General features: G+C 46.7%; 1 protein-coding gene across 9 annotated transcripts; it reads right to left on the reverse strand.

Moving 5' to 3' along the window:
• Nucleotides 1-4,650: 4,650 nt before the first annotated feature.
• Nucleotides 4,651-27,712, reverse strand: LOC101331133 (uncharacterized). Of its 9 annotated transcripts, none has more exons than XM_073794883.1 (5): nt 27,395-27,712; nt 25,100-25,171; nt 24,606-24,732; nt 23,814-23,927; nt 4,651-14,437 (listed from the first exon to the last, which is right to left on the reverse strand). In XM_073794883.1, the coding sequence occupies exons 1-5, from the start codon at nt 27,449-27,451 to the stop codon at nt 12,147-12,149; spliced, it is 2,661 nt and encodes an 886-aa protein (XP_073650984.1). In that variant the 5' UTR covers nt 27,452-27,712; the 3' UTR covers nt 4,651-12,146. The 9 variants fall into 9 exon arrangements, with proteins under 9 accessions (XP_073650984.1, XP_019792849.2, XP_019792848.2 ...); XM_019937290.3 differs by having other exon boundaries at nt 27,171-27,711; XM_019937289.3 differs by having other exon boundaries at nt 26,131-27,711.
• Nucleotides 27,713-27,825: the final 113 nt, after the last annotated feature.

Genomic DNA, 27,825 nt, shown 5'->3' on the forward strand with positions numbered 1-27,825 from the left:
TCACTGCCTGATCATTAAGCCAACTGCACATGTAGTAGGTTCTGTTTCAGCACCTACCTACTGCCAGGTATCAAGTACTGGATTAGTTAGAATAAAGCTCAGCTGATGTAAAGAGGCTCAAAACTAACATTGGCTTCAGTGAGACAGAGGGCTGTTTCTGTCTTCTGTGATAGACCACATGGCTGTGGTGGCTGTCCTCTTGAAGATGGAGGGGCACAGGCCCCTTCTACCTGAGGGCTCCACCCTGCCCAGAGCTCAATCACCATTTCAGCCAGTGGGAACAGGACAAGGTGACACCTTGAAGATGCACGTATCCCTTCTGCCTGTGACCCACATGCTACATCTAACAGCATTGCCACTTGGAAACATCACCTTTGCTTGGATGGGCAAGTGTCAGGTAAAATTTCATGTCTGAAAAGGACAGGGAGAATGCAAAGACAGTCAGGAAGAACCAGCAGGCTCTGCATGTCCACCACAGGGGAAAATAACACAGTCAACACAAAACCAGGCAGCAACATCAGAAAACTAAGGAGGAAAAAACTGATAGATGTCCAAGACAAAAACCCACCATAATGTGTCCATTGAAAAGCACGTTTGAATAGAATATGGTTGATCATAGAGCCTTTGACCAGGCCTCTGCCCAAACCCCATCTCCAGTGGGCCTCAGGTTCTGGTCAGGGGTGGGGTGTAGGCTGGTGGTTAGAAAGTCACCACCTCAGGACCACTGGCTGTCCCTCTCAGTGTCAGCACATCTACCTTTGTTTTTCTGTGACAGTTCAGATTGGCTGAAAAGTAGTGTTTTTCATCAACTTTGCAATAAAATCATTTAATTCTAAACTAATTCATGAGATGGTGTTGTTTTTACTGTAATACATAATAGACCACTAAGAAATGTATTGAGAAGAAGTTATTTAATAAATTTAGAAGAAAAAAAAGGGGGAAAAAACTGAAAATAAGAATGGGCCATAAAAACTATCCAAAATTGCTTTTCACAAGACAAACTATATAGTGAAGCCTGAAAATTTCTGTTAAATGGTTGATTGCTAAAAAACAAAACCAAAACATAAAACTAGATAAAAGCAAAAAATGAAGAAGAAATCAAAACTAGTTGTTACGGACTGAATGTTTGTGTCCTCCCAACATACATTCATATGTTGAAGCCTAACTTCCCAAAGTGATGGTATCTGGAGGATGGACCCCTGGGAGGTAATTAGGTTTAGATGAGGTCATGTGGGCGTGGCCATTGACAGAACTAGTGTCCTTATAAGACACAGAACTAGAGTCCTTATAAAACACTGCAAAAAAAAAAAAAAAAAGAAAAAGAAAAGAGGAGAGCTGTAGAGAGAGGTCCCGTCTTCTTGGAGAATACATAAGTAATCATGTATAGAATGTCGGTAGAAATATGGACAGTAGAGGCCATTCTGGTGAGGCCTCAAATGGAAAAGAGGAACATGCTATCGGAAATTTGAAGAAAGGTGACCATGGTTATAAAGCGGCAAAGAACTTGGCTGAATTGTGTTTGTGGGAAGTAGAACTTGAGCAATAAAACTGGATTTTTAGCTGAGGAGATTTTTTTTTTTTTTGAGGAGATTAAAAAAAATATTTATTTGGCTGCACTGGGTCTTAGTTGCGGCACACGGGATCTTTAGTAGTGATATGTGGGCTCTTAGATGTGGCATGTGGGATCTAGTTCCCTGACCAGGGATCAAACCTGGGCCCCCTGCTTTGGGAGTGTGGAGTCTTAACCACTGGACCACCAGGGAAGTCCCTAGCTGAGATGATTTATAAGCAAAGTGTTGAAGGAGTGACTCTTAGAGTAAAATGTGAGAGGAGTGAAGTGAATTGAAGAGCCATTGTTAAGCAAAAAGGAACTAGAATGTAAAGATTTGGAAAATTCTCAGCCTGTCCATATTGCAAAAAATGAGAAAGTACGTTTGGAAGAGGACACCACGGATGTGGCTAGTTTATTACTCAGTAAAGAGATTATGGGATTATATGAGCAGAAACACTTCTGAGATCCCGCAGGACTGAACCATAGAGCTATTTAGCTATGATGTGCACTTTTCTGCAAGACATGGGAAGAATGGTCATAAAGGCGATTCAGGTATCATCAGGGTCACCTTCTCGGTTTCAAAGGGGGAGCCCATCACCGTGGTTTCAACAGGCCAAATAGTGGCCAACTGATGCCTTGGGGGGTGTTCTCTGGAGGCTTCTCTCTCTTTTTTTTTTGCGGTACGCGGGCCTCTCACTGTTGTGGCCTCTCCCGTTGCGGAGCACAGGCTCCGGACGCACAGGCCCAATGGCCATGGCTCACGGGCCCAGCCGCTCCGCGGCATGTGGGATCTTCCCGGACCGGGGCACGAACCCGTGTCCCCTGCATCGGCAGGCGGACTCTCAACCACTGCACCACCAGGGAAGCCCTCTGGAGCCTTCTTGATGCGACCCCAGGGGGGTCACTGCTCACTCCCCATGGCTCCATCCTGCGGAGGCCCCTCACTGCTTTAACACCGCAGAGTTTGCTCCCTCACTGTGCCAGCAGCAGCCCCACCGCTCCTCTCCAGGGCACCCCATTCTACACCTGGGGCCTCAAGTGTTCCCAGTGGCCAACACCATGCTGTCTTCAAGCAGCCCCACATTTTGAGGACTAGACTCCCGCTCCCCAGCAGCCCTCCTGTACCCGCCCCAAAGCCTCACTGCAGGTGCATGCACTGTCTTTCTCAGACCTTGGGGCCCATGCTTCATGCCCTCGTGCGGACTCCCCTCAACTCACTGCCCTCCACGCCCTTCCTGCTGACCTTACCCAGCCTCACTGCTAGACTGGCCCTGGCTCTTTTGGTTCGGGATGTCACAGAAGACTGTCTGCACTTGCCGCCCACACGTGTGCACGCCTGAGACAGCCTGGCTCCGGCCCCTCTCCCACCTTCCCCAGGGCTTTACGGGCCAAGCATCTGGAGGTGTGAGAATGAACGCGTGGGTTGAATGGAAGCTCCGTGGGGCTCCCAGCTTCCACGTTGATTCTCTGCTGCTTCCTGGGTCTCAGGGCTGCCGTAGCCTGGTTCTCTAGTTTTTCTCACAATAAATGCCATGCAGAAGACTGGCAGGTCTGCTGCCTCAGGGAGGATCTGCTAGAGGTGGGTTCTGGGCAGCCTGCACTCCCTCCCACTGCCCTGTTCTCCCTTAGCTCCCGGGACCTAGGGGAGCTGTCAGTCCTTGGAGCCTGGGTGCACTAGATCAAAGCCTGTGATCCCAAACCCAGAAATCTGATCCCCTAACTTCTTCCCAAGGGTGTGCAGTTGGAAGTAAGAGGTGGGGAACGAGTGACTTGAGATTTCTCCATGGTTGGCCAGTGTTTGAAACACGCAGTGACCACTGGTCTACATGAAATGCTTAGGGTATGGAAGCAAATAAAGACCAGTCCTCACCCTCAAGCAGGCCCGCAGTGTTGAGGGGGAAACAACTGTGCCCATCACAGGGCACGCAGCATGCACGGCTTGGGGACCCGGGCCCTGCAGCTACTTGCTGTATTCTTCTAAGATGAGAGCTTCCTGAGGTGTTCCTTCAGCCGTAGTAGATGGAAAGGATACCTTACTTCTTCTGTTCCATGCCCAGCTATTCTACTCCCTTCCCCCCTCTATTTTTCTTCATAGAAAAACAGAATGTTGGAGCATTCACCACCGTCCATTTATCTGCTCACCATCTTTCTCCCATGCTAGAATGTATGCTCTATGAGGGCAGGGATTTTGTTTCATTCACGGCTCTGTCCCCAGCATCTAGAACCATACTCACAATAGGTACTAATTATATATGTTTGTGATTACATGAACCCATGAATCAACAATACTAGTTCTCTGTTAAGGTAAGAGAGTGCTCTCTGGGAAAAAATGATGCCACAACGTTCCATGGGTTATCACACATAAATCTCTCTGTAATACGAGTTGCCCCACACCCCACCCCCTCTTCTTTTTTACAAATGAGAAAACAGGCCAGTGAGGTAGAGGTAGGATTATTACCCAGGCTGTTCCTCTCCAAAGGCGATATGCTCTTTCTACAGTTCTTGCTGCTCTGACAAGGGTGGCAGGGAAGAGAGCTGGCTTTGCTCTGCCCCTGCTGTGTTCTGAGCAGCACACTGGTTACTCTGTAAACTTGGTTCTACCTAACCCCCTAATACTCCTTCAGAGATTGGTATTTTTATCCCCATTTTGCCCACAAGCACAGTCTGAGAGTTTAGTTTGCTCAGAGTAATCCAGTATACAAGGGGGGAGCTGGACCCACCTCCTGTCCTGTCTAATCCAAATATTTCTATCATAACAGCCCTCGCTCCATGAGCCAGAGGACTCACGTGAGGATTCTGACATGGTCAGTGTGTGTACCCCTCCTATGTATTCTTGATCTGGGTAAATACCATGGGGTGATTTTTGGGTCCCTCCGATCCTACCATGAGATGGTCCTGAGCTAAAACTTCATTTGCCCGTTGACTCCCTAAGCTCCTACACTGGCTGCTGAACAAGATTTTGAATTAACATCAATTCAGAGCCAGAGTCCAGTAACCCCTGCCATAGCCCAATCAACCTCAGGCCACTTATACTCTGACAAAGTCAGGGTTATAGATCCATTACAGTGAGGGCAACAAACACACGAACGACAAGTGTCTCACCAAAGAAAGGAAAACAGAGTTGTTACAGGACTTGGGAGGGGTGGAGTTTAGGTGAAATCTAAGTGGAGCAGTGTCTTGATAGGCAGGCAAGGCAGGGCTGAGTCATCGTGGGCCATCCTCAGGTCTGGACTGTGAAATGGACCTAAGCTCCTGTTTCCTTGGAAACCACAAAATTTAGATGTGGAACGTGGTGTCCAAAACTCATTATCTGATTCCAGCTGTAAATCAAGGCTGCTCCTCTGTGTCAGTGACTTAGATCCAAGAGTGGGGTGTTTCATTCTTGATGTCGTTTCCAACACTTGCTGATGTTACAGAATAAAGTTTCTCCACAAGCAAGAAAGCAGAGGCAGAATGTTGCATTTTGTAGCTGCACATCTCTTTGGGAGAAATATTGTTTCCTATTAACTCTGAAGCTGGTTTTTTTATCTGTGTCTGTTATTCTAGCCTGATGAACAGTTTACCAGATTTTTTCTTTCTGAGTCCGAGCTAATTTTTACTTTCACATCCTTGAAAAGTGTGGGTATTTCCTGTCTTCTAATGTACAGTTACCCCATCAAATGGTCACATTCCCTTTGGGGGAGAGAATAAAACATAGTATAAATTTTGGGAAGAGTATCAGGGTCTTTCCCCAAGGGAAAGCTTGCCTCTTCTTCTTTCATGAGGTTCAGGTGTCTTTTCACCAGATTTAATGTTTTTTTCACTAGTATTGATATAACCTTTAGTAGGCTGCCTACTTATTTCAGTCACCATCACCATTATCCAGGGCCAAAACATGTGGTCAAACAATTCTATTACTACTCTTGCCCTGGGCCTGTTACAGTGACATGACTGCCCTGTCTTTGAAAGGGTTACATGCTACTGTCTGCTATTTGACCACCCCCACTGAGCATGGAAACCATTTTCATGACAGCCCCTCTTACCATCATTCCCAGCCTATAGAAAATAGCCACTGTAGTCTTTCATGGATGCTGGCACGCCCATCACCAACGCATTTCTCAAAGCCTGGGTGAAAGAAGTGTCTCTAGACTCTCCTGGAGGACACAGGCAGGGGTGGGTGGGCAGGTCCCACAGCATCCACTCCAGCATTCCCATCGCCCGAGCCTCTGACTGTCCTGCACTGTGAATTCAGGCAGATCTGACATACCAGCCTCATCAATGCAGGCCACACCGCATACAGACTTCCATCAGCCAGTCACTGCTGAGATAGCTCCCTGAATTAGCCATCTGCCATGTAACAAATTCAGTACATTCTCTCCTCTAGTCTAACAGCCCTAGAATCTATTCCCATTTACATTACCCAGGTTTCTGTTGATAGCAAACTGACAAAGTCTTGCCATTCTTTGCTACGAGGCATTCCCTCTCAGGTCACACTGCACTCATCCCCTGAGTACGCTGGGGTTCAGTTGCTAGAAGCAATCAAAATTGGCGTGTATTTAGGAAAACCCACATTCCACTGCAAGGTGACAGCTCAAGAATGTTGAGGCGGGTAGCTGAGGGTAATTCATTCTGATAAAGTTTTCCATTGTATGTATGAATAAAACCTTTTGTCTTTCCACCTACATTAGATTGTTAGCAGGTATTGCTATTACAAACACAGCTGCTATGAACATTTTGGGACACATCTCCTGGTTTTCACGCAAGTCTCTGCTGTGTGTATGTGTAGGAGTGGAATTGGGTTGTGGGCTATTTGCGTCTTTATTAACAGTGCTGGAGTATTTTCCAGTGTGTTGTTCCAGCTTCATTCCTATCAACAGCGTGTGAGAGTAACTGTTGCTCTACATTTTTTGCAACACTTGTCGTCATCAAACTTTTAATTTTTGCTAATCTGGCGAGTGTAATGCGGCGCCTCACAGTGACATCATTTTGCAGGCCCGCGATTACTAATGAGCTTTGCCCATCTTTTCATGCAGGTCGGCTGTGGGAATACCTTGAGCAGTGGGGAAGCTTTAGCAGGTTTTGTAGCAGAGGCTGGTGGCGGAGGCAGGAAATCCTGGAGGCTGGACACAGGGGTGCTAGACCACGTGGTGCAGCCCCCATGCTAGGGACAGGGCATCTGCCAGCACTTCTGCCCACTGCTGAAGGAATGTCTCCAGGAGTCAGGCCTGGAACACAACTGCTGAACCCTAGCTCTTCTGTAGAGCTCACAGACTCAGGAGCAGCTGAGATGGCCCCCCACCCCAAGCCCACATTTTAGGGACTTGGAACCTCAGTCCAGATGCCCTTGTGTCAGCATCTTAGTGCACCATCCCAGACCTACCCCTGTCCCCCCACCCCCTGCACTCACTCTAACCCTCTGTCCAGACCAGGCCACACCTGGCACGATGCTCCAACACCTGGAGATGTGGCCAAGCCCAAAGCCGATGCTGCTAGGACTGAGTCCCCAGAGCAGGTTGCTAAGGTCGGGGCAGGACTTGCCCAGGCCAATTCTGGTGCCTATTTCTCCCATAGAGCCTGGTGCTGGTTGGGGGCTCATAAGTTCTGCTAAGAGCAGTAGGTTCCTTTCCAGCCCCTTTCCCATTCACAAGGCCCTCCTGTCCTCCAGCTATCCCTTCCTAGGTCGCTACCTACATGGCCTTCTAATGCCCCCACGCCCTATTCAAGGATCTGCTCTTGTCCACTCAACAAATACAGTAGCCCCAGCAGCACCATCCTGCCCCTCTGGACACAGCCAACTGGTCAGGTGTTGACATCCAACCCAGGTGGGCCAGAGTCCATTCCCCAAACTCTGCACCCATGGCCACATTCATTGGAGTCCCACAGGTTTATGGGTACGTGAATGGACACCAGACCAGAGACTGGACAGCATCCTCTCCTTAGAATATGAATTAAAATACTAAGTTCCCAGCCTTATTCTGGCAGGTCTCTTGGAAGAAGCAGATGTGAACCCAGTAACTGTGGTGGCAGCCAGTTTTTCAGCCCAGTGCACTATTAAACTGAGAAGGCAGGTCTGCAGGGAAACCAGGATACAATCCAGGGGTGGGAAATCCAGAAACCTTTCCAGTTCCTGACTGCAGCTGTTTCCTCACCTGGGGCCCCGTAAGACCCCCCTGGATCCTGACAGATGGTGCTCCCTTCTTTGCTCAGGTTATCTTAAGTAGGTGTCTGTTACTTACAACTAGGAGCCCTAGTGCCCACAACTAACCCCTCAAACTTCCATCCTGCAGTTTTCTTCTGGTCCCATCTTCAGATACACAGAAGATGCTGCACGTATGCAGTGTTAAAGTGAAAACATCCCAGTGCAGTCCCGCTGCCTGGAAACTCAGGTCCTCAGACTCAAGGCAGCAGCTTGAGTCACTTGCTACCCACTCTTGCATGAACATAAGCAATAATGGAATCCACCCGCTACCTTTCAACGCTTGTGAATAAACGCATGAAACTCAAGTAAAACCTAAATTAGTGGGGAAAGAAGAAATGTCAACTACACATGATAAACCAGTAGGATTGGCAGGGGAACACACAACACATTAACAGGCACTTATGGGCAGACCATCATTTACAGCAGAAAGAGCAGATCTTGGTCCCCTTATGATTCACATCTTCAGTTGTGGTTCAAGAGCTAGTGGTGGAGGTCAAGGACATGGGTCATCCTCAGGAGTCCACCACACCAAGGCATCAGTGGAAATACCATAAGACAGGCAGACACAAGAAAAGTGAAGGGCTCCTGTGACCCCTCAGCACCTGCCCCCACTGTCTGGGGCGTCCTTTCTCCTGACAGCAAAGGCCACCCGAAGTCTCTGGGAATTTTACCTAATAATCCCATGTTCTGGCAATAGGCAGACACCAGAACTAACAAAACAACTCTGGATTTACAAATATGACACTCCTGACACCCACACAGGGAGCAGGTCCTGGCTGGGCCCCATGACCCACACCCTCATAGTGACGGCTGTCTGCCAGGAAGGCTGAGTCCTTGGGCAGCTCCTGCCGCACAAGCTTGAAGGTAGGGGCCCTTCTCAACACCCCCACACCAACCCCACCTACTGCCAATGTCCGGCCCCCAAGTCCGGTTAGGCTACAAAAGTGTTTCATGGGGAGCAGATCATCCAAACTGCAACCAACTCTACTAGTTCAATGAGTAGTAAACAATGTCTTCCTCCAAGTATTAACTGCCCTGAGTTCCTTCCAGTCATAATCCCACACAGCCTGTGGCAAGAACTACCAATACATGGAGATCTAAGGCAGGAGACTCCACCCGCCTGCTGTGCAGCAGGTAGGTGAGAGAGAACACCTGTCACCTCACCAGAACAGCGGCTCCAGGGGGACCTGAAAATATCCTTATTCTTCCCCGTGTGAGGGTATTGAGCCCGACCAAATAGAGCAGCAGGAATAGGGGCATCTTCGGGATGAGCGCTAGACAGACGGTACGATGTCTGCTGACCAGAGCTCAACCTCCTGAATGTCAAAACTGTCCTGGCCACTGTCCATCTCCCTGTTTCTAGTACCTTTCAGGTGATGAAAGCCCGGGCCACAGGGGGGATTTTGGAAGGTTGTACATCTGCTGGCACTGTCACAAAACTCCTTTAGAAACAGCTTCTTCGCATCAACTGGGGAAACCGAAATGCCCTTCTCAACCGCAGGTAATCGGCTGGGTTTAAGACGCCAGGCGGCACCAGGTGGATGGGCGCCCTGTGCTCCTCACCATGTAGCACAGAGAGGCTTCGAACCGTCAGGAGACAGTCTGGCTCCAATCAATACTAATGCCATCGCCCAGCTAGGTAAGACTGGCTAACAGGGATATTTATGACTGAAATGGACAACATTAGCTATGTAAATAAAATTCAGTACATTTTGGGTAAAACGTTTAACTGAAAACTAAGACATAATCCAAACTCACTGCAGAAATTACTCATAAAGACGTTTTAGCCACACAACCTAAAACAGAGAATTAGAATAAAAGCTGAGGTTCTCAATTAAGTAAACTGTCCACCATATGTAAAGATGAATGTATAAAGGAAAAAACCCCACATATTTCCTCCCAATTTGGCATTCTAATTGTATGGCTGCAAGGAAGACACTGCCACAGCCTCCGAGTCCTTGTGTCTCTTGCAAGGACGCCAAGGAGATCCTTGGAGCAAGAACAGGGAACTTCTTTTCCTTCCTTCCAGAAGTCCTTTCTCTACAGCAGAAGGTGTAACTGGATAAAAAGCTCCAAGGCCCCATCTCAGACTGAAGCCAGGAGAGCCATGGGAGGAGCTTCTGTCACAGCTCAGGAGATGAAGGTGTCCAGTCACCTCAGGAAAAGACAGACATGCCCTCTCTTTTTGGAACATGGCAATCGGGCAATGATTAGTAAAGTCACAAGCCAGAGGCTCCCAACTTTGGACCATCTTCCCATTTTCCTTCATTGATAACACATCTACAAGACCTAGCCACCAAACCACATTAAGTGAAACATACAACTTCAATGGGCCAGAATTAGTCAGATGGGTCAGCCTCAGGACTGCAAGCTCCCTGCCTGGGGTGCTGGGGGTGCAGCGGGTGTGGGCCTGGGGCAGGTGCCCAGTGGGGGATCCACGACTGTGGGCGGCAGAGCCATGTGGTACCAGAGCCGCCCCCAAGCAGCCTCTCTGTGCCTCAGTCTCATTGTGAAACAGGGCTAATAAAAGTACCTACTTCACCGAGGTGATGTGAGGATTAAATGAGCAAACCCAGGAGAAGCATTCATCACAGTGCCTCGCACACACTAAGGTGAAAAGGCAAAGGTTTGTTGACTCAGTCAGAAATTTTGTCTAGCACATGATAACCATTATTATCACAGTGTATTAATTCCAGTTTTAAAAAATGTCAAAGCTATTTGTGGTGAAGTGTGCTTAGGAGAAGTATCATTAAGAGGCAGATTTTTCAATCAGCTCCTCAAAATTCTAAAACAAGTAAAGACCAATACTACTGCTATATAGACAAGAGCCTGGAAAATAAGGCCTGAGCCATAGGTCAAGTCAACATAAGGAAAAAAGGTCAGTGAACTTCTAAGAGAAAGTTTCTTCAATAAAGCAGGAAAATAGGAATAAACTTGTTATTGAAAAGGATACTATAAAGGAATAGAATGTCCAGCTATTAAGCAATTCACTGCTCCTCTTTCACTCCATTCTTACCCTGCCTTATTCATAAAGCACCGTCCCACTGCAGCCCGTGCCAGATCCTGTTAGCCCCTTCTCAAGGGTTCACACACGGTACCAGCTTCTCATCAGACTCTCAACAGCCACTTTCAATTGCCAGATTTGTTTCTAGAACTGTCTCTCACAGACTCCTTCTGCTGAATCTCTCATATTTATAACCCTTTTTCAGCCCACTTTGATGCTACTCTTTCCTCCACAAAAACAGAAGGAAGTGCCATAGAAACTTCTGGAGAATGGGGTTCTGAGGACACTGCAGCAAACCACACGTGATGAACCAGGGGCAGCCACTCTGAAGACTGTGCTCAGGAAATCAGCTCCCAGGATGTTTAGCATCACCTCAAGCATCAGGTGGGAGGACCACGGGCACTGAGACACCACTAATACAGCTCCCAGGAGGGACAAAAGCATGTTTACAGCATGCAGACAGGGGTCCAAGGCTGACAAACAGCCTGCATGATAACCTACCCACGAAAAGGTGCTTAATGCCGTGTCCCTGCCTCACCTGGAATCCTGTCCTCTGGCAGCAGGAGGACCTGCCCTCCTCACCAGAGTCTGCTCGGTGCGAGGCCGCCCAGTGAAAGGGAACAGCTCCAACCACTCACCTTCTCTCCCTCAGAAATGGATCTAGAATATACCAACAGAATCTGTAAGCTGTGTCCCAGGTCCCACGCGAGCCTGTGTCTACTTTATGCCTATCCCACCCCTCCAATTCACGGGTTTTTGTTTTCAAATTACCCTGTAGGAAACCCCAGTTTACATGAGTCACCTGACTTCCTAGCACCATCTCAACAGTTTGAATCTACACACAAGCCTTACCTCATTCCTTAACAAACTCTACTTATACTCATATGCCTTCTCACCTCTGTGGATTACCGGATGCTGAAAAGGGACAACCCCTTTGAAGTTAAAGGTATCATATCCCTCAAAATAGAACAAAAACATTTTGAAAAGGCCCTACAAACAAACAAATAAGAAAACCCCAACCCAATCACACTCGAAAGTTCAAGGATCTCAGTTACTTTTCCTGAAGCTGAAATAGATGATGAAGAGGAAAGAAAAGAAAGACAGGGGCCAAATGAAACACCTAACTGTACACTAAGGTCTGGTGCTATAAAAACATGATCTAGGAAAGTATATTTAAGTTGCATTCACTTAAAACACTCAAGCAGAGAGCCATCCTCTGGGTCTGAGGGAAGGCATGTTACCTTGGAACATTTACCACATAATTCAGCAGCCTGCCTTCAGTGAGCAGCACATTGGGAGATAGTTTAATTCCTTAAGAGCTGAATTTCCAAAAGGAAAGTCATAAAGTGAGCTTTCTTATCAGTAGAACTCTCCTGCTGTAAAACTGTGAAGAATGTATCAGACAGAGTGAGTCACTCTCCACTATGAACCTTCCGGTGCTGCATGAACGCTGCCTGTGCGCCAAAGAGCTCCCCACACTCGTCACGCCGACAGGTTTGCTCTCCACCGTGGAGTCTGTGAACTTTCTCATGACTAATAAGAGATATTCTCTGGTTGTAAGTTTTCCCACATCTACTACACATGTAAGGTCGCTCTCCACTGTGGATTCTCTGATGTCGAATGAGGTGAGAGCTTTGTCGGAAGGATTTTTGACATTCAGTGCATTTATAGGGCTTCTCTCCAGTGTGAATTCTCTGGTGTTGGATAAGGGACAAGCGTGCACTGAATGATTTCTCACATTCACTGCACGTGTAGGGTTTCTCTCCAGTGTGAACCCTCTGATGCTGAATAAACTGTGAATGCTGGCTGAAGGCCTTGCCACACTCACTGCACTCATAAGGCTTCTCGCCGGTGTGAACCCTGAGATGCTGAATGAGGGAGGAGCGGACGTTGAAGGCCTTCCCACAGTCACTACATGTGTAAGGGCTCTCCCCAGTGTGAATTCTTCGATGGCGGATGAGGTGTGCGCTCTGGCTGAAAGCTTTCCCACAGTCGCCGCACTCATAGGGCTTCTCCCCATTGTGTGTCCTCTCATGCTTAATTAGGGTGGATATCTGTCCAAAGGTTTTCCCACACTCGCTACACTCATAGGGCTTCTCTCCAGTGTGACTCCTCTGGTGCTGGATTAGGTGTGAGCCCTGACTAAAGGCCTTCCCACAGCTGTGGCACTCGTAGGGCTTCTCTCCGTTGTGCACTCTCTGATGCTGGACAAGGGAGGAGAGAACACTGAAGGCTTTGTCACACTCGTTACATTCATAGGGCCTCTCGCCATTGTGTGTCCTTTGATGGTGAATGAGATTAAAACTCTGGCTGAAAGCTTTTCCACACTCATTACACTCATAGGGCTTCTCTCCAGTGTGAATTCGCTGATGCTGAGTAAGGTGTCCCTTTTGACTGAAGGTTTTCCCACACTCATTACACCCATAAGGTTTCTCTCCAGTGTGAATTCTCTGATGCTGGATGAGGGACAGGCGAGCACTGAAGGATTTCCCACACTCATTGCAGATATAAGGCTTCTCTCCAGTGTGAACCCTCTTATGTTGAATAACTTGTGAGTGCTGACTGAAGGATTTTCCACATTCATTACACCTATAGGGTTTCTCTCCAGTGTGGATTCTCTGATGAACAATAAGGGTTCGGTTCAGGCTAAAGAATTTTCCACATTCGTTACACTCATAGGGCTTTTCTCCTGTGTGAGTTTTCTGATGTTGAATGAGAGACAATCGTGCGCTGAAGGCTTTGCCGCACTCAGCACAGTCATGGGGTTTCTCTCCAGAATGGGTTCTCTTATGCTGAGTGAGGTGTGACTGTCTCCGGAAGGCTTTCCCACACTCCACACACATGTATGGCTTCTCTGCACTATGCACTCTCTGATGATGGATCAGGTTAGAGCTATGACTAAAGGCTTTTCCACACTGACTGCACTCATGGGGCTTCACCCCAGTGTGAACTTGACAATGCTGAATGTAAGACGGACATGTGCTAAGAGCTTTCTCACATTCGTTAGCCTCACAGGGTCTTTCTCCAGTGTAAGTGTTACAGTGCTGCATGGCATAGGGACGGGCATGGGAAGCTCTGCCACCTTCCTCACACCCGCAGGGCTTCTCTCCACTGTGAATTCCCAGGTGCTTAATGAGAGCTCTGCTCTGACCAAAAGCTATTCCACACACAGCACACTTTTCAAAGGCTTCTTCTGGACTGTTAATCCTCTGGTTCTCACTGAAAACTGAACTCTGCCCAGGCACTTTCACAAACACATCTGCCTGACAGGCTTGTTCTCCTACACAGAAACTTTGGAGGTTAGTGAGGTCCTTACTCGTTTGGAAGTTTTCTACACATGACACACACTGGTGGAGACTTTTCCCTGAAGACAGTCTGCAGTTTCTGACAGAACTTGCATCTGCAGCGCAGTTTACCTCAGCTGCACTGAATTTCAGACCTCTTTCCCCCAAGGGGGTTTTCACATGTGTCACTGTCACTGGCCTGAAATTACTCTTCTGGGGGAAATCCTTCTTAAGTCCCTCCACTGCATATTTCCCCCAGCAATTATTTAGCTTTCCCTCAGTTTTAGTCATCTCTTCAAAATCAGATTCCTTGGAAATATTCCTTACAAGCTCTTCTAATTTTGTTCTCTGGGATTCCATTTCTTCAGAAATTTCCTGCTTTGGAGTCAATTCTTTTTTTTCCTTCCTAGAGACATAACCTGAAAAAAAAAAAAAAGAGTTACTCATGTTTTACTATGGGAAATACTTAGAGCATAAATAGAAACATTTATATGAAACAATTATCTCCTAGGAGGATTTGGATTTTCAGAATGCAAAACCAAAAATGACCTTACTGGGAAGAGAAAAGAGAAGGCGAGGAGAGAGAAGCATGCTCTCAGAGCAATGAAAGCTGGTGTGGGAAGGAAGGAGGGAAGGAAGGAGGGAGGGAAGAAACCCAAGGTGAAATGCCTCCATTTCAGATGGGCTAACCAGGCACAGATGGAGCAGGAACCTCGAGGTGTGACCTGAGGGAGAGGCGCCCTCAGAAGGTGAGGAGGGAGGACTTCCCTGGTGGTCCAGTGGTTAGGACTTCACCTTCCAATGCAGGGGGTGAGGGTTCCATCCCTGGTCAGGGAGCTCAGATCCCACATGCCTCAAACCAAAACATAAAACAGAAGCAATATTGTAACAACTTCAATAAAGACTTAAAAAAAAAAAGGTCCACATCAAAAAAAAAAAAAAAAAAAAGGCGAGGAGGGAGATGGGGAAGTCAGTGGTGGAGGCTTGGACGGTCAGCACCTACACTGATGTCACTGCTGCACACTCTGTAAAAAAGGCATCTTCCGTGGCTTATACATAACAGGCATTCAAACATTTGTTGAAAAGTAAATGTATCACAAATGATATATAATGAATGAAGGGTATACTGAGTAACACATAATGGGAAAAATTATTTGATGTGGACAACTTGGTTTCACAGAAGTAAATCATGGAAAACAGAGAAAAATAGAAACAAAGAAGCAACCTACCCATTCAAATAGCAGGTATAGCACAAGGCAAAAAAGCCAAATGTGTACAACAGTCCACACCACATGTTCCCAATGGATAAAAGTACCTGAAAATTTGTAAAAACTGTGACACAACTGAATTCTGAGACTCAGTGAAAGGAAATGTACCAAAACCAAAACCACCCAGCCAAAAGCACTGAATCATGTGGCTACAAAGACCAGTGGAAGGACAACCTGGTGAGAACTGTGAGAGGGTAGCCTCTCACAGTTTTGAGAGACTGCGAAAGCACAATGGACTCTCTCGTTTGTAAACAGTGGTTATTATTAAAGCTGTCACTTTCAGACTGTTTAGCCAGAACTGAGAGACTGAGCTGAAAATATTAACTGGGTGGGATCTAACACTGGGCTAAGTTGTCTTTGCAGAACTACGCCCAGTACTTCAAAGGGACTGATTTTTACCATTCAAGTCTGAAAGGTAAAAAGCAAACAATACTTCATTCTAGAAACCTAGGAGCAGTCTGAAGGGGCAGGTTGCGGATGGTAAAGGTCCTGAATTCCTGTGGCTTCTGTCAGGAGTATCTGAGGAGTTAAGAGTCTTCAACATCCTGGAACCAGAGTCTAAAAAGATGATCCTTGTCAAGAGGTGCTATTTCACCAGGTAGGAAACAGAATGAAGAATGTGACAAAAAAAGAGACCACAGAACAGAGTGACCTATGAGTCAAGAAGCAACGTCTCCGGGACCTCCTTGGTGGTGCAGCGGTTAAGAATCTGCCTGCCGGGGCTTCCCTGGTAGCACAGTGGTTGAGAATCTGCCTGTTAATGCAGGTGACATGGGTTCAAGCCCTGGTCTGGGAGGATCCCACATGCCGCGGAACAACTAGGCCCGTGAGCCACAACTACTGAGCCTGTGCGTCTGGAGCCTGTGCTCTGCAACAAGAAAGGCTGCAATAGTGAGAGGCCCGCACACCACGATGAAGAGTGGCCCCCGCTTGCCACAACTAGAGAAAGCCCTCGCACAGAAACGAAGACCCAACACAGCAAAAATAAATAAATAAATAAACTCCTACCACCACTTATAAAGAAAAAAAAAAAATCTGCCTGCCAAGGCAGGGGACACGGGTTCGAGCCCTGGTCCAGGAAGATCCCACATGCTGCGGAGCAACTAAGCCCGTGACCCACAACTACTGAGCCTGTGCTCTAGAGCTCGTGAGCCACAGCTACTGAGCCCGCGCACCACAACTACTGAAGCCCATGCGCCTAGAGCCCGTGCTCTGCAACAAAGAGAAGCCACTGCAGTGAGAAGCCCGCGCACCACAACGAAGAGTAGCCACCGCTCGCCTCAACTAAAGAAAGCCTGTGTGCAGCAACGAGGACCCAAAGCAGCCAAAAGAAAAAAAAAAGAAGCAACGGCTCACACCAGTTCATGCTGCTTCAGATGTCAGGGATCCTTGGTTGTCTGTTTGTATTTTAGTTTATTTTTAATTTACTTTTATTATTTTTTTAGTTCTTTTTTAAATTGAATTATAGTTGATGCCTGTTTGTATTTTAAATTGAGGCAATAAAAAGATACTTGGGAACCCTATGAATGAGGGTATTTATGAATCAGAAGGGCATTTGCATGAGATGGTGGCTTTAAGTCCAGGGCACCCCCAAATGCCAAAATTTGCAAGTCTTTACCTAGGGCTATTTGGTTTTTTGAGGCAATTCCTTTGTTTTTGCCCTAGGTAGAAGATATTTTACTGCTGGGTGTTCTTTGTACAGGGTTAGAGGAAGGAGGTGGTAAGATTAGTTGTCTTCTGTATTTAGAATTTTTAGCTGGTATCTCAGGATTCAGGTTTGACCTTTTTTTTTTTTTTTTTAAACCCTTAAAGTTTCTATGAAGAAACTCTTACTCATGAATTGTCTAGTTATCCTGAAGGATAACCCATTTAGTAAAAGCAGAATCAATCCTTGACTGTTTTATTTACTGGTTTTCAGAATAATGAACCAGGTCCCTAACATTCCTCAAAGGGGAACAATGAGTAGGGAATTTTCCCCTGAGTATCAGACCAGCCCTAACAAAGTTTAAGACCAACCCCTTAACATGGGAAGGTGATCCAATGGCATTTTATCTGTCTGCCAGAAGGAGACTTGATCCTCTTTCAAGAATGTAACATCATATAAAGCCTCTATAATTTTTAATCTATAATAACTGATACAATTGAATATCAGAAATCATGTTTTAAAAAAAAGACTAAACGACAAGAAACCAGGGGAAAAATATACAATTGAAACAAACCCACAGGCAATTCAGATATTATCAAGAACCAGCTTAAAACAAACAAACCATGATTAGTATATGTAAGAAAACAAAGAGATAGAGAATTCACTAGAAATCAAATGAAAACTGAAATTAAGAGTTCAACAGACAAGACAGTACATTGGCAGATAGCAGGTAACAAAACAAAGGATTACGTAACTGAAAGGTGCGTTAAGTAGTATCTGAAAACTATTCAGATTGAAACACAGCAAGGAAAAAAATAGGACAGGGAATACAGAAAAGAGCATAAGAAGCAGGTGCAACAAGGTAGAAAGTGTAATGTGTATATTCTCAAAATCCCAGAAGGAGAGGAGAAAAGGAATAGAAGAAATAATTTAAGAAATTTTGGCCTAGATTTTCCCACAACTGACAAAAGTCTATAAACTATAGATTCAGAAAGCTCGAAGAACCCTAAGTAATGTCAATGCAAAAAAGACCACACATGGGTATAACATAACCAAACTGCTGAAAACCAAAAAAAGAAATGTTAAAAGCAGCAAGAGGAAAAAGATGTATCACTTTCAAAGCAAAATAAAATCACAGGCTGACTTTTCGACTTCAGAAGTGGAAGACGGCAGACAGAAGGACATTTTTAATGTACTGAAGAATACAACTGCCAACCTAGTATTCTACGTCCAGCAAAAATATTCTTCAAAATTGAAAGTCAGGAAATTCCACTTTGATGACAGTGTAATAAACTCCATGGATCCAAGTCACAGAAAAACAAAGCTGGCAAGAACTATTAAAACAAAACAAAAAACCCAACCCCAACTAACAACCATTTTAATGTCTCTGGAAATTGTCCTAAGAGCAAAAAGCAAATGAAGAAACGGTTTTTCAAGAAAATCTACTAAAACTTGGCAAGAGCAGCAAGAGTGTGTGGCATGTGGGCCCTAACCCGCCGCACCTCCACCCGCCCAGCTCAGCATGACAGATGCTCTACTCCTCTTGGGTGGGGCCAAGAAGGGGCTCCCTCTCCCTGCAGCTCCCAGGAAAGCTCCCCACATCTCACCAGGCTAGGCCACCAGCACCTATCATCCCCTCCAACTCCAACCTAAAGAGGTGAAATTCCTGGTGAGTGTGGTTGAGAGGGTGGGGGATCCCTTTCTGCATCCAGCCTCCTTGAGTCACAACAAACCTCCAAGACTGACTTTTAAAAATACTGCTGCCCAGATTTTACTGGATTGGACTGCTAGGGCATTTTCAAAAACAACAGAGCAATTTTCACTACTCTCATTACTTCGGAAATTCCGAGGGTTTTAGGAGCTCTGTGCCAGAAACGGGATGAGGACCAAATACATACTTCTTATTATAAATCACAATATCACAGATAGAAATGTATTGCACGTGACAAAAACAGCACAAAGGAGGTGGGTAAGAGGAAAGATACACTGGAGTAAGGAAACGACAGCAGATGTAACTTAAATGCACAGGAACAAATGAAGAGAAATGGTGAATAAGAAAGTAGATGATATAACAAACTGTATACATATATGCTGGTCTCATTTCTTCTTTTAGTTTCCACGACAGACATAAAATTATATAAAGTACTATAAGAATGTATTGTTGAATTTGTAACACACACAGATATACAACAATGCACAAAAAGGGAGGAGAGGGACTTCCCTGGTGATCCAGTGGTTAAGACTGGGGGCCCAGGTTCCCTGGGTCAGGGAACTAGATCCCGCATGCTGCAACCAAGACCTGGCACAGCCAAGTAAATAAATATTTAAAAACAACAACAACAACAAAAAACAAAAAGGAAGGAGAGGAAATGGCGTTCTATAGGAATAACTATTCTATAGTCACTGGAATTGCTAGTATAAACCAGAAGTAGATTCTGATAAGTTAAGATGTACACGGTAAGTTCCAGAGCAACCACTAAGAAAATAACAGTATTAGGTGTGGCCACATAACTGAATTCTCAGTAGTGGAATGTGAGTAGAAGCGACATGGGCAACTTCAAGGTCACAGACAAGGTCATAGACTCCACGGCAGTGAAATGGCCTCCTCCACTCTCTCCTTCTCCCATAACCCAGTGTTAAACCTGGAGGTGAGTGTTTAGGCATGCCGCTCAAGAGGGTGGCGGAGAAACAAGACAGACGAGCTGGCCTCCTAACAAGCATGTCAAACTTAGAATCCACCAAACAGGGACGCTGTTACACGAGGGAGACAAACTTCTATCTGGTCGGGCCAATGCATCTGGGGTCCATGAAATACCGTCACCTAATGCCGAGAATGAACGTTTCTGCAACGCAAGATTTGGGGTGATGTTTTATTCTTGTCACCACACTTCTCTACAGGGATCAGTTCTGTTGTTCTACTAAAATGACACAAGTTCACTGCACAAAAATAAATTATTTTTAAATACACATTCCATAGCTTTCCACCCTCCTAGGATAAGAATCAAATCCAACACAGCCTGACGTGGTCCTGTCTACTCCTCCTTGGACACCTCTGTCTCGGTTGATGTTCCTCTTCCCCTGGACACTATGGGCTCAGACATCAGACCTCTCCTGGGAGATGAACCACTTCTTAGTCCAGGTAAGGAGGAAAGACAAGATTGAAAAAAGGGTCACCAGGGGACGATGTTTAACAGATTGTGTGCCCCACAGAGGGTGGTGCATTATATGTGGAGAAACTAAGAGGGACCCTAAAAGTAAGTTTAACCGGTTATGTTTTACCAGGGAAAATCCAGGTGAGAGAAACAGAGGCCATGGTACCACCTGTTTATTTCCAGCACTTTGTTACCCCTAACTCCTTCCTGCCATCATGGGCCCATTCCCTTACATGCCCACTGTTCCCATGGTACGCATCCAAAAATCAATTCTGTTTTTATTTATAAGTAATAAACAACTGGAAATTGGAATTAAAAAAAATACCATGTACAAAAACATGAAAAATATGGAAGAGGGCTTCCCTGGTGGTGCAGTGGTTAAGAATCTGCCTGCCAATGCAGGGTACACGGGTTTGAGCCCTAGTCTGGGAAGATCCCACATGCCGCAGAGCAACAAAGCCCGTACGCCACAACTACTGAGCCTGCGCTCCAGATCTCGTGAGCCACAACTACTGAGCCCGTGTGCCACAACTGCTGAAGCCCGTACGCCTAAAGCCTGTGCTCCGCAACAAGAGAAGCCATCCCAGTGAGAAGCCCACACACTGCAACGAAGAGTAGACCCTGCTCGTCACAACTAGAGAAAGCCCACACGTAGCAACAAAGACCCAATGCAGCCAAAAATAAATAAATAAAATAAATAAATTTTAAAAAAGAATATATATATATATATAAAACGGTACAGCAGAAATTAACACAACTTTGTAAATCAACTATACTTCAATAAAATAAATGTATAAAAAATATATGAAATACTTAGGAATAAATCTGACAAAAGACGTAAAATGCCTGTACACAGAAAAGTATAAACTACTACTGAGAAATTAAGACAAATAAATGGAGACATACATCTTGTTCATGAGTTAGAAAACAATATATGTCAATTTCCCTCAAACTGATCTATGGATTCAATGCAATCTTAACAAAAATGCTAGCAGGACTTTTTTCAGATAGCAATAAGCTGATTTTTCAATTCATATGAAAATACAAAGGATCTAGAATAGCCAAAACAACTCTGAAAATGAAGAACAAAATTGGAGGACAAATGCTACCTGATTCCAGACTTTTAATGAAGCATCCACAACAGTGTGGTGTCGGAGTATAAAGATCGACAATAGAACAACGGAAGAGAACAGAGAGCTCCAAATAACCTCACATGTATATGGACAACTCTCTCTCTTTTTTTTTTGGGTTGTGCTACACAGCTTGCAGGATCTCAGTTCCCCAACCAGGGATTGAACCCAGGCCACAGCAGTGAAAGTGCCAAATCCTAACCGCTAGACCATCAGGCAGCTCCCAGGGACAACTGATTTTTTTGACAAAGGTAAAAAGGCAGTGCAGGTGGAGAATGGATAGTCTTTTCAACAAATGGTACTGGAACAACTGGACATTCACTTGTAAAAAATTAAACTTGGATCCATACCTCACACCAAAAATTAACTCAACATGAATCAAAACTTAAATGCAACACCCAAAAATTTTAAATTATAAAATTTTCTTTTCAAAGAAGAAAATCTTCTGGGTTAGGCAAAGATTTCTTAGATATGACACCAAAAGCACAATCCATGAAAGAACAAATTAACAAACTGGACTTCACCAAAATTTAAAACTTCTACTCTTCAAAAGACACTGTTAAGAGAATAAAAAGACAAGGCACAGAGTGAGAGAATAATCCATGCAAAGTATATATCTGATAAAGGACCTGTAAATAGAACATTCCTGTATTTAGAAAGGAACTCTTTTAAAATCAACAATAAGGAAAGAAAAACACAATTAAAAAATAGGCAAAGATCTGAGCAGACATTCACCAGTGAAGAAATCCAGAAGGAAAACTAGCACATGAAAAGATGCTCAACATCTTTAATCATTAGGGGAATTAAAAATAAGATACCACTACACATCCATCACAGTGGCTACAATTAAAAGACTGACCACACCAACTGTTGGCAAGGAAGTTGAGGAAATGGAACTCTCATCCTTGCTGGTGGGAATGTAAAATAGTACAACTGCTTTGGAAAGCACTTCGGCAGTTTCCTAAAAGTTTAAATAAACACCTGCCACGTAATGCAGCCATTTTATTCCTAGGTATTTCCAAGAGAAAAGGAAATGTATGGCCAAGCAAACAAAGGTTTGTACACAAGTGTTCATGGCAGCTTTATTTGTATTAACCACAAATTGGAAACAATCTAAATGTCCATTAACAGAGAATGGATAAACAAATTGTGGTATATCCATACAACAGAATACTTATCAGAAATAAAAAAGAACTGAATTATTGACATACAACATGAATGGATTACAAAATAATTATGTGAGTCAAGAAAAGCCAGGCAAAAAAAAAAAAAAATACATGCTCCATGATGTCAATTATATAAAACTCTAGAAAATGTAATCTATAGTGACAGTAAGAAGATCAGTAATTGCTTCAGGATAGAGGTGGGAAGCGGTGACAGGGAGGGATTACAAAGAGACATGAGAAAACTTTTGGGGGTAATGAATATGTTTGCTATCTCTACCATAGTGGACAGTTTCACAGGTGCATACATATGCAAAAATGTTACCAAATTGTACATTTAAAAATGTACAGCAGGAACTTCCTTGGTGGCGCAGTGGTTAAGAATCTGCTTGCCAATGCAGGGGACAGAGGTTCGATCCCTCGTCCAGGAAGATCCCATGCTGTGGAGCAACTGAGCCCGCATGCCACAACTACTGAAGCCCGTGCACCTAGAGGCTGTGCTCCACAACAAGAGAAGCCACTGCAACGAGAAGCCTGTGCACTGCGACGAAGAGCAGTCCCCGTTCGCTGCAACTAGAGAAAGCCCGCTCGCAGCAATGAAGACCAGAAGCAGCCAAAAATAAATAAGATACATTTATTTTTAAAAAAGTTTAAAAAATATGCATAGCATATTATATGCTAAATATACCTTTAAAAAGCTGTTTTTAAAAAGAAAAAAAAAGGCGTGTGGTAGGGAGCCAGTCCACCTGAGATCCAACTCACCTCTGTCCCCAGCTGGCTGTGTGACCTTGGGCTAGCAACTGAACCTCTCTGTGCCTCATTTTCCTGAGCACCAACTCTGCAGGGATGCTGGAGGGTTGTGTAAGTTCACTGTGCCAGCACAGTGCTAGGAATGCACAACAGGCCAGGCAATGTTAGTTGCCATGCAGCAAAGAGCACAGGAACTCTGCTCTGCTTACTATGTACATGCCCAAATCCTTCGCCACACAAGAAGCAGCCCTAAGCCACGCGTTTCTCCGAAGCCCAGAATCAGCCTGGGAACTCTGAGTGAACAGCAGGGGTGAGAGTCTGGGCAGGATGGCAAGCCTCCAGGTGGACCCTCCAAGTGGTGTCTCCAGCAGCCAAGGCAGAGCTGGTCAGCAAGGCCTGAGGACTGGGTGACATGGAAACGACTGAGAGGCAGCCAGGGTAGGGAGGCAGCTGCTAGGGAGACACCCGAACTCTTTTCAGGAACTGAAAGAGCATCTTCTAGGGTAAGGTAAACATGACCCCATTCAGGGGCACAGAATAGGGGCCATTAATAGCAAAAAAGAGAAAAGAAGAGAAAGAAGGTGGAGAAGGAAAGCAAAGCTCTGGTGGTGACGCAATTTGGCCTGGTGAAGTGGTGGCACCTGCCAGCAGGGGCACGAGAACGTGGGGGTGTTCCTGCAGACTCACCTGCAGGCCTGCGTCTCCGAATCCAGCTCCCCTCAATTCTTGGTGAGTGTGGGGTCCATGGCTCTTCCCCCTGCTCCAGCTTGGAGATGACATCAGGTTTGGAACCTTGAAGTCCTGCTCCAGAGAAAGAAAGCAAGATTGACAACTCATCCAGGTCCAGGGCAGGATGGCCCCGTGGGCAGCGTCTGTGTGCTGTCATGACCTTGCCTGCCACCTGGTCTCCAAAGCATGGACACAGAAGTAGGCCTCTGTCCCAGCTGAAGAAAAGTCAAACCCAGCTCTTCTGGGGGTCACAGTTAAGGGACAGACTTGGGGCCTGAACACATCATGGCAGAAGACTCATGGTAGAGGAGGTGTTGATGTACAGCAGACTAAGTATAAGGCAGGTATAAAGCAGGGCTCTGAAGCTAAATGGATGCAAATCCCAGATCTGCCCTGACAGCCTGTGTGAACTTAATGAAGTGATATTTGTCAGCCTCAGGTTCACCTATAAACTATGTATCCTACCACCAACCTCGAAGATGCATGAAGATTAACTGAGGGGATATGAATATACTTGGCGTTCAATGAATAATGTTCTCCTCCCATACTTCCTACAAAGAACTTGGGGGAGTCCCTGGCACCACCTGTCCCCTCCTCTGCCCAGACCAGGCCTGCCTGGGCCCAGGGTCACAAATGCCCCATGTCTGGGCCCAGGGGGTGAGAAGTCTCTGAGCCTTGAGCCCAGCCCCAGGTCCCAGAGCCATTCATGGAGCAAGAAGCCCAGAGCTGAGCTCCTGGGAAGAGCCTCACCCAGCGAGACCAGGTTCCCATAGGTTTCCAGCATCACATCCCTGTAGAGCCTCTTCTGAGCAGGGCCCAGATGGCCCCACTCCTCTTGGGAAAGGAGCACGGCCACTTCCTCGAAGGAAACCAAGACCTGGAATGACAAGATCTTGTTGCAACCCCAGGATGGGCCTGGGGGTAGGGAGGCACTAGGCTCAGGATGGGCAAAACCCCTCCGAGCACATGCACCAGACTGGCTTCCCCACAAGAGCGGGCTCTTTGGGGCAGACACCATTCTGCCTCGTGTTTACCTGCCCATTCCTTGCCTTCCTCTGTGTCCAGTCCAGGGGTGAGATGATACAGTCCAGAGTGCATTTCAGGGACTTGAACCCAAGGGTTGAGAACATCAATGAAGACAGGGAGCCAACTACCCTGAGACCAGTGCCTCAGAGGGAACCGTGGAGACTCCAGCCAGGAAAGGGCTGAGGCCACACTGAGGCGTCTCCACGAAGACCACTCACCTGGGGCCCAGGAAAAAGCTGCCTGTGGGCCATCACTGGGTCTCCAAGCTTGTCCCGAGGAGGCAGGCAGAGCTGTAGCAAAAGGGAAGAGTGTGATGGAGCCTGACCCGCCTTCTGTTCCCCACAGCAACTTGAGACTTCCGCGCCTGTACCTCAAGAGGTCTGTGGCAGCAGAGACCCAGTTGTAGGCTACTTGAAATCCCCAGGAAGGAACAATGGTCTCAGCACCCAGTGGCCTGAGACTATATATTCCCTTGCCCCCCAGGAAGCCTCCCCAGCAGCCCGTAGTACGACAGCATAACAAGGCCACACGCGAAAGCCAGGTCCCCGGCGGTGCACCTGACAAGGGGAGACGACGGTCTGCATCTCAGGCCCACCCAGGAGAATCCTGGGCAGCGGGCAAACAGCTGAGGACAAGAAGAACAAGCTCCTACTCTACAGCGGTGCACAAGCCGTAGGGAAGTTGACAGACATGATGCTTGTGTCACGGGATAAGGAAGAGAAACAACACACAGCACGAGGGCAGCAACTGTTGGGAGGAGATATTTTACGAAAGGCAGCCAGGGAAGGCACCTCTGATAAAGTAACATCGAAACAGATATGGATGGAGTGAGGGCCGGCACTAAGTAGGTATCAGGGGAGATACATCCTGGGCAGGGGGAGGCGCAAGTGCAAAGGTTGCAAGGTGCAAGCATACTTGACGTGTTCAAGGAAGGGCAAGGAGACCAGAGGGGCTGAAGCAGAGTAAGGGAGGGCAAGACAGAGTGGGGTGGGGTAACTTTTGGGCTACAGGACTTAGGCTTTTATTCTGAATGAGATTAGGAGCATCTGGAAGGTCTGGGCAGAGTGATATGACTTGACATGTGGCTGCTCCGGCTGCTGCTTTGAAAATGGACTAGGGCGCAGGGAGGAGGGTGTAAGGGTAGAAGCAGGAAAACCAACCGGAAGGTCCCAGCAATAACACAGCTAGGGACGATAGTGTCTTGGACCAGATGGTGGTAGCAGGTGATAAGCAGTCAGATTGCAGATACCTTTCAAAGGTACAGTCAACAGGATTTGCTGACAAATTAGGTGTGGGATGAAACACCAAGATGTTTGGCCCAAACACCTGAGATAAGGAAATCTCCAATTACCCAGGAAGACCGTAGAAGTATATCTGAAGGATAAAAATTAAAAGTTGTCTTGTACATGTTATGTTCAAGATGTACAAGATGTACAAGTGGAGAATGAGGGCATTTCGATCCACAAGTCCAAATTTCAGGAGAGAGGCTGAAGCTGGCTGGGTATACACTGGTAACTGTCAGCATACATATGACATTTAGAACCACAGATCTGGTGATAATTTAGGGTGACAGGTGACACGGGGTGTCACTCCCATGAAAACCTTTCCAACTGGCCTCTGACACACAGTCAGCCTCTGCCCCCACAGCCTGCTCCATGCAAACAGACCCCTTAATTCAGGTAGAAATGTGCCCACTTTCCTTGGCCCCAGCTACTTTGGCCCTAGGCCCATCTTCTGGTCAACAAGATGTTAAGGAAAGTTTTCAAAAAGGCTTCTAGAAAAGGCTTTTCCTCCCTGATGATAAAAAAGAAACAGGGAGAAACACTTCTATCTAGTGTGACCATGAGGGTAAAACCCAGGGAACCTCAGAGACACAACCCAGAACAAACCCTGCCTGCCCCACCTTCATCACTTAAGCCTCTGTTGGGCTCTAACTGACAGCTGAACCCAAGCTTATTAATGCCCAGTTCATTTCTCTTGGGCCATCCCAGAATCTCCTCCTCAGGCCACCCAGGCCAGAGGCAGCCTCTCGGTCTTCAGCCAGGGCTTGCCTTTGACAGGTCCCTGGTGCTCACGCCCTTTGTGTGCTGTGCACAAGTGGTCCTTCCAAATGCACTCTGCCTCCCCTTTCAGCCTCATGTGGGAGGCACGTAACACTCCTGTTAGAAGCATAGGCCCTGGGCTCCACCAGACTGAGTTCCAATCTCAGATACACCACCTCCTAACGAAGGGTCTCGAGTAAGTGACGTGTTTCTCCACAGACCATAAAATGAGAACATCACCACTTACCTTAAGTGACTATTTTGAGTTAAGTGAGAAAAATGTATAAAGTGCTTCGCATAGTGTTCGCAAACCACAAACAAAACCCAGTAAATCTTAATCATCACCAAGGCAGTGTGTACTGGGCGCCCACCGAGCGAATGAATGGGCCCTGGGATTGTTCAGCGCCGGGATGGGCACCAACGTCCCCTCGCTGCACAGCCTTCGCGACTTCATCCTTTCACTGAACCTACCCCTAATGAGTGAAAGGTACTCTCTCTCATCTGAGAAAAAGCACAGGTTCGGTGCATCCCCAGACCGTGCCTAAACTTCGCCTCCTCCGTGAAGCCTGGCTCTTGCCCGCCGCCCCGCCTCCGCGCCGGGGCAGCCCGGACCCCACCCCCGCGCGGGTTTCCGCCCGGCCCGCCCCTCAGGCCACACGAGCAGGCGCTCCCCCGGCTCGGCCAGCCCCGCGCCGTCCCGCCTGTCGCAGCGGCGCAGGCACGTCCGCGCGAGGGGAGGCCAGGACTCCCTCGGCCCCGCCGAGAAAGGTAGACGTACCCCACACACCAGGCCGGCGAGGGTTAACCCGCCAGACCGGAAACGCCCGCTAGGAACTTCCGCCCCGCCGCCAGCTTACCGGCCAATCAGATCCTAGGGTTCTGTCGGGTCGCTCTAGGCGGCT

The sequence above is a fragment of the Tursiops truncatus genome, chromosome 17 (assembly GCF_011762595.2).
Source record: "Tursiops truncatus isolate mTurTru1 chromosome 17, mTurTru1.mat.Y, whole genome shotgun sequence".
Classification (NCBI taxonomy): domain Eukaryota; kingdom Metazoa; phylum Chordata; class Mammalia; order Artiodactyla; family Delphinidae; genus Tursiops; species Tursiops truncatus.